Source organism: Limulus polyphemus, unplaced genomic scaffold (assembly GCF_000517525.1).
Source record: "Limulus polyphemus unplaced genomic scaffold, Limulus_polyphemus-2.1.2 Scaffold444, whole genome shotgun sequence".
Taxonomy (NCBI): domain Eukaryota; kingdom Metazoa; phylum Arthropoda; class Merostomata; order Xiphosura; family Limulidae; genus Limulus; species Limulus polyphemus.
The window spans coordinates 593,727-604,105 of NW_013666054.1; the positions used below are offsets into that span (position 1 = coordinate 593,727).

A 10,379-nucleotide genomic window follows, 5' to 3' on the forward strand; every position below is an offset into this window, starting at 1 on the left:
TTACGGAACACCTTACTCGTCCTTTAGATTAGGTGTGTTACATTACGGAACATCTTAATCGTCCTTTAGATTGGGTTTGTTACATTACGGAACATCTTGCTCGTCCTTTAGATTAGGTGTGTTACATTACGGAACATCTTACTCGTCTTTTAGATTAGGTGTGTTACATTACGGAACATCTTACTCATCTTTTAGATTAGGTGTGTTACATTACGGAACATTTTACTCGTTCTTTAAATTGGGTGTGTTACATTACGGAACATCTTACTCGTCCTTTAGATTAGGTGTGTTACATTACGGAACATCTTACTCGTTCTTTAAATTGGGTGTGTTACATTACGGAACATCTTACTCATCTTTTAGATTAGGTGTGTTACATTACGGAACATCTTACTCGTTCTTTAAATTGGGTGTGTTACATTACGGAACATCTTACTCGTCCTTTAGATTACGTGTGTTACATTACGGAACACCTTACTCGTCCTTTAGATTAGGTGTGTTACATTACGGAACATCTTAATCGTCCTTTAGATTGGGTTTGTTACATTACGGAACATCTTGCTCGTCCTTTAAATTGGGTGTGTTACATTACGGAACATCTTACTCGTCCTTTAGATTAGGTGTGTTACATTACGGAACATCTTACTCGTCCTTTAGATTACGTGTGTTACATCACGTGCTTTTATTTTCTCCATATTCTAAAATGCTATAATTCCGAATGTATAATAACTTCAGTCTCGTTACAGAAGATAAAGACGGAGAGGAACTGGAAGTATATTTTATGTGCTTACGTGACTTTATTAGAGCTTTATCTTTTATAACAATAGCAGTTATAATAGCCGATTTTTTTTTATGAATTAAGCTTTTATCTCTGGAGTTGATATATGAAAGACAAAAGTAGTTATTTTAGGTAGCTGTAAAATAGATGTACAGATAGATGAAAATATATATAGGTTGACAGATAAATAAATAGAAAGATAAACTAATAGATAGAAAGACAGACAAATAGACTGATAGATAGATAAATAGATAGCCTGCTAGATAGATGAAAAGAGAGAGAGAGATATAAATGGGCAGATACTTATAATTAGGTAGACAAACAGAAAGAAAGATAAATAGACAGATAGACTGGTAGATTGATAGAAAGGCAGACGGAAGGATAAATAGACAGATAGACAAGTCGATTGATAGAAAGGCAGGCGGAAAGATAAACAGACAGATAAGCTTATAACTGGATAGAAGCACAAAAGATAGAAGGGTAAATAGATAAATAGGCTGATAGAAAGACAAATATAGACAGGAAGATAAACAGATAGAAAGATGTCTGAAAAAAATATCAAGAACATGTATTAAGTGGAGATTTTAACACGCAACCTCTTTTCACAATCATATTACAGACAGTTTTGGAGTTAATGAATTATTTATTAGTTTTTAAGTATACGTTTTGGCAATTATAAAATTGGAGTTTTGAATTTAAAAATAATATAAAGCTTTGTTAAATGTGTGATAAAGTAATAAAGATGACGGTATGAACGCTTTTATAGGCCTACGTCAGCTGTGCTCTAGGACTAGAAGCAGTCGGTTACACTATGATGTGCATGGGGGCCATGAATACCGTGGGGGCGCTAGCAGTCCACCAGTTTGCAAAACACTTCAAGAGACCACTCATTATGGCAGCAGGTTTCGTATTCCACGCTGGACTACTCATGGTCCTTTGGTTATGGAGACCCGTCAAGGATGATGTGGCTGTGTTCTACGTTATAGCTGCCGCCTGGGGGCTCTGTAATGCAGTTTGGGAGACTCTGACCTTAAGTAAGTTTTCATTTCTTAACATTTTTCACCTACATCTATTCTTTAAACATTTTCTAATATTATGTTTTAAGTACTAAACAATGCATTTTAAATTTTCTCTACAGTTTGTTAATTTATCGAATACCTCTTTAAAATCTAGTTTCTCACAAAAATCATAACGCAGTATTCTTATATTACTGTCGAAAAAGATATTTTCTGAATCATCCCTCATTCGTTAGTATCTTTTTTGCTTCAAAGTCAATTATATGTTATGTTATAATGATAAAAAGATAAAAAAAATGATAACTGAATACAAAGTAACATTTATTTAACTATTCTCTGAGACTATTGAGTCTGTGTAAGATGTTGTTAGAAATGCCATTGTTACCTTTCAGTGAAAAATTGGCGCACTTGAATCACATCATAAAAATGTTTACAGTTTGAATTTAGAATTTTATGGCCCTTGTAATGACAAGTATTTATACAACTTTTTTGACATATGTTACGTAGTTTATTAAAGCTTTTAGTTCCATAATTTTATTGAGATTAGCACTAGCTCCAACAGCTTTGCATACATGTTGTTTGAATATTTCTTTTTCATCCTTAGGATCTCAGCGACGGGATAGTGAGCTATTTTGTTTTTGTTTTTCAGTTTTTATTTTCAAAAAAAACGACATTTTCCAGTATGTCAAACATAAGCCGATGGGTCATAGAATATTCCTGTTTGTAGTTTATAAATATGTATATAAGTGTTTGTTTGTGTTAACGCCCTCTTTTGGCAGCTGTGTAACTGTAAATCCACAGTATTCCATAGATTTCAGGGCCGGGCGTGCCCTAGTGGTTAATGTGCCGGACTATAAAACGCGTCTCTTTCCCGTAAAATCGCGCTCCGCACTTTGGAGCCGTGGGTGCGTTATAAGAATAACGACCAAATCCTACTATCTTATTAGACAAGAGTAGCCAAGGAGTTGGCTGTGAGTTTTGTTGAGTAGCTGCCTTCCCTCTAGTTTATCATTGCTAAATTAGGAATAAACATGCAGACGAAGGGAAAACTAACAGCTTGCAATCGGGACGGCAAGCGTGAATATCCAAAATCCCATTTACTTTAATGCATAACGTTTAAAAATAAATTGAAAAGCAATCTTGAAATCGAACTATGTTCTTAGATTAATCATTTGTAAATTTGATGAAAACGAAGCAAAGAATTGTAATAATTGTTATTTTCAGTCGTTTTATAATGAAGATTTATGCCCCCCCCCCAAAAAAAAATTCAATAAACAGGAGAATGGAACAGTCGAAACTAATTTATAATAATTACGGAAAAGGTTGGTTTGAATTTGGTGCATAAATTAATATAGTTCTAAAACGTTTGCTTATTGTTCGATCTCCTATCCATCATGCAATATCTAAATCTAAAGATGACAGAATTCACTACCTAAGGATTATAAGTATAATTAATAAAAGGCAAGTAATAATTACTATACGTTCTTAAGACACGGGATTATAATATCGACTATAAATGTGAAATCTCCAAAAAATTTTGTTGACGTCAGTCTTTAATTAGAGAAACTATCGATCAATGTTTTGGTTATTTTATTAAAGTAAATCATGATTTATCAGAGAATACCTCGATTCTGCTTCTCCAAGTTAATACCAATTAACCAGACTCCCTAGAGCATGATTTATTATATTTAATCCTAATTGATAATTTTTTTATTATTATGGAAAATTACGTATAATTGTTTTTGGAATGAACTACTTATTTCACGCTTAAATTACGAAGGTTATTGGTCAATCACGAATCACCCACACCAGCTTTATGCAGCTACTGGAGAGCTAAATATCTTTTTATTTCAATGCGTGCATGGATTTATGCCACAGCTTTTATTTTGTTCTAGATGCCAATGGTAAATGTTCGAAACGTTTTATTTTTCTTTGGTGTCCTTCTTTAATACTAAGTAGTTTTTTTTTCTCTTTTACTCTAAAACGCTCAACTACCATAATTACACATGATAAATAGCGTATAAGATAAGCTCTTGTTATCTAAAGTATATTGTATAAGATAAGCTTTGGTATCTAAAGAATAGCGTATAAGATAAGCTCTCGTTATCTGAAGAATAGCGTATAAGATAAGCTCTTGTTATCTGAAGAATAGCGTATAAGATAAGCTCTTGTTATCTGAAGAATAGCGTATAAGATAAGCTCTTGCTATTCTGAAGGATAGGGTATAAAATAAGCTCTTGTTATCTGAAGTATATTGTATAAGATAAGCTTTGTTATCTGAAGAATAGTGTATAAGATACTCTTGTTATCTGAAGAATAGTGTATAAGATACTCTTGTTATATGAGGGATAGCTTACAAGACAAATTATTGTTATCTGAAGGATAGCATATAAGATACACTTGCTATCTGAAGTATATTGTATAAGATAAGCTTTGTTATCTGAAGTATATTATATAAGATAAGCTTTGTTATTTGAAGAATAGCGTATACGATACTCTTGTTATATGAAGATTGCATATAAAATAAGCTCTTGTTATCTGAGGGACAGCGTATAAGATAAGCTCTAGTTATTTGTAGGGTATTATATAACATACTCTTGTTATCTGAAGGATAGCGTATAAGATACTCTTCTTATCTAAAGGATTGCCTATAAGATAAGCTCTTCTTATCTGAAGGATAGCGTATAAGCTACTCTTGTTATCTGAAGGATAGCGTATAAGCTACTCTTGTTATCTGAAGGATAGCGTATAAGCTACTCTTGTTATCTGAAGGATAGTGTAAAAGATACTCTTCTTATCTAAAGGATTGCCTATAAGATAAGCTCTTGTTACCTGAAGGATAGCGTATAAGCTATTGTTATTTTAAGGATAAATACAGAACTTTGCATTGTTTGTGGCCACACACTGATGAAAATATGCAACAAAAACGTAATCATATAAAACTTTCTCCTTTTCCGTGGTTTGTATACTTTTATCAGATATAAATAAGAACTACTTAGTTATTAGCTTTTTTGGAAACTACGCCTGTGGCTTTCCTACAATCAGATATTTGTGTTTTCATAGTTGTATCTGCAGTTAGTCTGATACATGTCGGTTTAGTCGCATCAAAATCCCGACTTTCTAGTAGCAAGGACGGTATCTCGTCTGCCACAACATTGTAGTTTACCAAAGATGAACATTTTCTGTAGGACTTTTTGTTTTAAAAACTCTCTGTGTAACATCCAGATGTTTTTCAGCGCAAAGCAACACGACGGGCTATGTGCGTTCTGTCCACCATGGAGAATCGAACCCCAGATGTTAGAGTTGAAGTTCCGTAAATTTACCACTGACCCATTGGAGGACGAAGTGTATTGTACTTTATAAAAAATGTCTTCCCTCTAAACTGTATACATGTAGCCAAACTTTTATCTTTAGGATATTAAGTTTCCAAAACTTTGTTGCTGTTTCTTCTTATTGTTGTTGTTTTCAAGTAGTTATGACAAATAATTTTCGTATTTAAAGTACAATCAGTCATATATATATATATATATATATATATCGGGCAGTGATCAGTTTACAAGTTTTTCTACCAGGAGGCAAGTTAAAACATTTTATGATCGTAATAATATAATTTTAAACACACACACCTCGAGCCAAGTTACACGTCCATAGATAAGTAATTTGTCACTTTAATTCCAAAACTTTACCAAACTTACTTGAATAAGGCACATTTCAGAAGAATCTTGTGAAACTTTATAACATCGCTCTGCATATACTAATACAGTGGCATAGCGCCATCTAGTAAATTGTGCATATCTACCATTAGCGTTAAAATAAAAAATCAATCAAACTCACGCCTGAAGACATAAACATATTTACTATTCATAGCTGAAATTGTTTTTCTGATTGAAAAGAATATTGTTATGGATATAATTTAAATTTTAAACATTTGTCTGGTAAAAATGGTAACGCAGTGATTACTTCAATACCTCGTATTGCTGACTAAAATAATTACGAAACGTTATAATATTTATTCGAAATATATATGCATATGAAAACATAAAGAATAGGTGGAGAAGATACAGTTTGACGATGAAATTAAACCTATATTAAAAAGCCTTTAGATTGTCAACATATGCACACGTAGTTTTGTATTTGGTCACGTTTCTAACTAACAAAGAACCCTCCAATGGCCCACCAGTAACTCTGGGAGTTTGTAACGCTAAAAACCGGTCTTCGATACCTGCGATAGACAGAGTACAGATAACCCATTGTGTAGCTATGTGTTTAACAAAATACACGCTAACAATGTCATATTTTAGTCCAGCGCCTTATAATAATTGATAAATAGTTAATCATTTAGACTATTTTCCCTACGCATCACAGTTATATTACTTAAACGATCGAAAGAGGCATACATAAATCATGTTGGTCGCATGCGCCTGTTTAATTTTTATAATAGGAAAGTTAAACAAATTAACTATCCTCTGATGCAAGACACGGCTTTTGATTACGTCATTCTCATTTCATTACTATTGGTCTAGCCCTTCCACCGACGTCATTTGACTGAGATATGTGATCGATGAAACATGTTATGTCTGAGATTATCGATCAATATAATACATTTTTAACCATGAATAATATTGGATATTGAGATGTATTTGGCCCTATTTATCTCCTTTTATGACTACCGGCGGATAACTTTGGTGAAATATATTACTGTCACTACACGGTTTGCAATATTTTGCAACATTCTATAGAAACTTCTGCGATATAATTACCAGTTAATCCATAAAAAAAATGTTTTCTGATCGATATTATTGAAATTTATAAAACTATAATAAAACGACTGATAATTACAGCATTAATGACTTTTGCTCAAGTGTTTCGTTTCTAACTTATCTTTGAGCCCGATGCATAAATGTAAAACCCAATAATGCGATAAAGTTAAATATGTATAAAGAATTTTCCACTACATCACTTATCATCATAAGTGTTACAGTTTTTAATGTTTAAAAAATCATTATTTGCAGCTATATTTATCATACATTTCATTTTTCATCCAGCATTCGTCGTTACCACATATACGGATGAATGGTATGGCCCCTTCGCCGCTTATTCCTTGGTCCAAGCATTAGGTCTGACTCTGGCCTTTTCTGGCAGTCTGTATCTCTGTCCAACCATGCAGATCTACATTCTAGCAGGAGTTTTCACCCTGGTGGCAATTCCTTACACATGTCTGGAGGTCAGAGTACATCAACAGCGAAAGAACCAGGAGCAGTCAGCCACGTTGTAACATCCTAGAGGTTTATGGCACACCAACATTTTAATTAAACTGACAATTAATAGAACATTTCTCAAGTATTTTGGAATTACCTGTTCTTGTATTTGCCGTAGAGTTGCTAATGTATTACCTTGAAAAATCTATTTTAGCAAACTAAAATGTTAAGGTGTTTTACTGGTTGATGTGTGTGTGTTAACAAATAAGGAATTTCGTTTTGATTATTACAAAAAACATTATGTTTTCACTTGTTATGAAGCAATATTAACTTTGCGTTAATATTTTCCTTTTGATCTCCTTTATACCGCAATTCTTGCATCGCGTTAATTAGCAAATATATTTTATCATTTGCATATTATTCCAAGTATCTTTATTGAAAGTAAAGTGAAAATAAGTAAATAATAAACTGTTTAAACGCCGAAAACAGGCGAAGCGTTAGAAATCAGTAGCATAAAAGTTTTTATACAAATCATGTTAACTGCAGGTACATTTCTTCACAATTCTTAATTTGTCTATCTCAACCAACTATGTTGATCCACAGAAAAAAATTATCTTCGCCTTCTACCAATATTCAATAAATTACAACTGTCACAGCCCCGGTATACGGTACTTTCTTGACTAGAAAACAGTTCTTCTTTACCATGTTTGGTCGACAGCTAAGTGCTTTTTGTTTTGTATTTGTGAACTGATCGGTTTTCCACGTTCTGCAAAGTAATGAAAAATAGTGTTTATACAGAATCTGAGAAGAAGGCTTAAAAAAAGGAAAACAAAAATAAATCATAATTAATAAAGGTAAATATATTTAAGTTTATAGGTTACGGTCGCAAATGGAAAACAAGTAATTTATTTTCAGGCACATTATACTACTGTATAATAAAAATAAAAAAGGCTTTTTTTTTGGCACAATGAAAGATGAAGCCTTTATTAGTTACTTCAGTCGACTAGATTCGGTAACACAGTTACTCTCAACATGATCTGTGAATGTAGCGCCAGCTTAGCTCTACTAATGATAACTATGTTATCGAATCTAGTTGGCTGGGAGAACTGATAAATAATTTTATCTTTCATTGTGTAAAAAAACGTGGTTTTATTTGTTTTGCTATTAATATAGGATAACACGTTTAATTAATTAATATATTTACAATTATTTTTGAATAAGAGTCATTAGTTATAATACTTTTATGCTCTTACTACAAACAAGATTCTTAAAAAAACAATTGTTAAATCTAAGTGACAACGATTGTCATGTCGTCACAACAGCTTCATAGACTATGAACTTTCTAGGTGGAGACTGAGATAGATATTAAATCTTTGAAAAAATTACAAATGTGTTAATCATCAACAAATTATTGAAATGCAGTGAACACTTTACATTCTCAGCCAACAAAATAATGCTGAACATAGTTGGCATAAACACTTTAAATTCTCAGCCAACAAAATAATGCTGAACATAATTCCCATGAACACTTTATATTCTCAGCCAACAAAATAATGCTGAACATAATTGCCCATAAACACTTTATATTCTCAGCCAACAAAATAATGCTGAACATAGTTGCCATAAACAATTTATATTCTCAGCCAACAAAACAATGCTGAACATAGTTGCCATGAACACTTTATATTCTCAGCCAACAAAATAATGCTGAACATAGTTGCCAAATTCAGTAGAGAAATGATCCTGAGATGAATGAGCAAAATAATTAGTCATCTGTCAGTGAACGGTTTTATTCTCCTGAGACGCTGAAACAGTTTGGTGATGTAAAATTCAGCTATGTTTACTTGTATAAGTTTTAACATTTCTTTTTGTGAATAGGGATTTGTATATTTAATTGACCAATAATTTGACAGTTTAAAACTATCGCTTACTATGTTTTCCAAAATGATCTGACCACTTTATACGCATGAGATATTTGTAAGCGTGTGTATACGTATTAGAGTGTCAAACACTGAAGATATAACTTAGTAGTCTGTGTAATAACATTATTAGAGTGTCAAACACTGAAGATATATAACTTGGTAGTTTGTGTAATAACATGTTCGGTGTAAATTTATTATCGTCGCCCACAGTTTATTATGACTAGTTAAATGTTTACATACTTAAATGTAATTGGATTAGTTCGTGGAACGCTCCATGCTACATCTACTATATTGTAATTTGATTTCCTCGATGTTGGTTTCTGCCAATCTGTCCATGAAGGTACATAAACCAATTTGTTGAAATTTTGGCGGGAGATTAAATGTTCAATTATACAATTCACTCCTAAAGTATAAACCTGAATATGTTCTGTGCTGTATAATTAAACAAATCTTTTAAACATTTTAACGCTCATAATTTATGTAATTTAACAGAAATAACGGAAAATAATGGCAAATATTATTAGACCAGTTGTATGTTGTTTGAAGGAAGTTTGTGGTGGATGAATGTGATTCACCTTGGAAGGTTCAAAAGTTTCATCCACCTTTTTAGATAATCTGAAATGGATGGAACTCGTTAAATCTTTCAAGATAAACCATAAGTTAAAAGTATTGAAAATTCAACCAAAATTACAGAAAACAGAATTGTTATATTTGAAGATTAAAATTATGATATCAAGTTAGTAGTTAAAAAACCTCCTACAGTTGGCTATCCTTTATTTAATCCTTATACTAAGACAAAACTAAATAAACCGTATTACTGAAAGCAGGTGCCAAAAACAGAGTTGAAATAAAATTTGTCTTGACAGAGAGGTATTGAATATAGCTTGACAAGTTTCGAAAAACATCAATACTTTTATTTTCATCAACGTGAGTGAATATTTATTCTAGTTGTTCTTGCATTGTTGTGGTCCTCATCACGTATAAACATATTACAACCTTTTATCCTCATCTTCAACACAATCAGGACACACCAAAATTTGCATTCTGTTCGGTACTCAATTTTCATAGGTGTGGAGTGAATATTTATATACCCATATGCATATGAACAATATATATAAGCTTTTCCGAATGTTTGTAAAATATAAGAATTGAAAATCCAACCAGAATCACCGTGTTTCAAAGTTAAAGTAAGAACATTCATAAGACAACATTTCATAGAATCAACCACAAATGTGTATCCGATTTTACCAAAAGCTATCAAAAAAAAAGTGTACAAGTAATCTTGTTTTTAAGTAATGTACAAAGTTACGAGTATCGTGCAATCTTGTCTTTTTAATATACAAAATACGGTTAATTCAACCATGAAATGCAAATACTAATTTTTAGAAAACGCTGTTGTTGTTAAACAGTTAAAAAAGATGTCCAGATTGATTTTCGGATTGTTGGGAATTTCACTTTATCTGGA

General features: G+C 32.2%; 1 protein-coding gene across 3 annotated transcripts in view; it reads left to right on the forward strand.

Moving 5' to 3' along the window:
- LOC106458319 (protein unc-93 homolog A-like) overlaps positions 1–7,872 on the forward strand; it is a 36,396-nt gene extending 28,524 nt beyond the window's left edge. For 2 of the 3 annotated variants that reach the window (XM_022384503.1, XM_013917822.2), the window contains 2 exons: positions 1,545–1,812; positions 6,840–7,069. In XM_022384503.1, coding sequence (XP_022240211.1) covers positions 1,545–1,812; positions 6,840–7,069 — 498 coding nt within the window. Of the gene's footprint in view, positions 1–1,544; positions 1,813–6,839 lie in introns of all 3 variants that reach the window. The other variant, XM_022384504.1, reaches the window with a different exon arrangement.
- Positions 7,873–10,379: the final 2,507 nt, after the last annotated feature.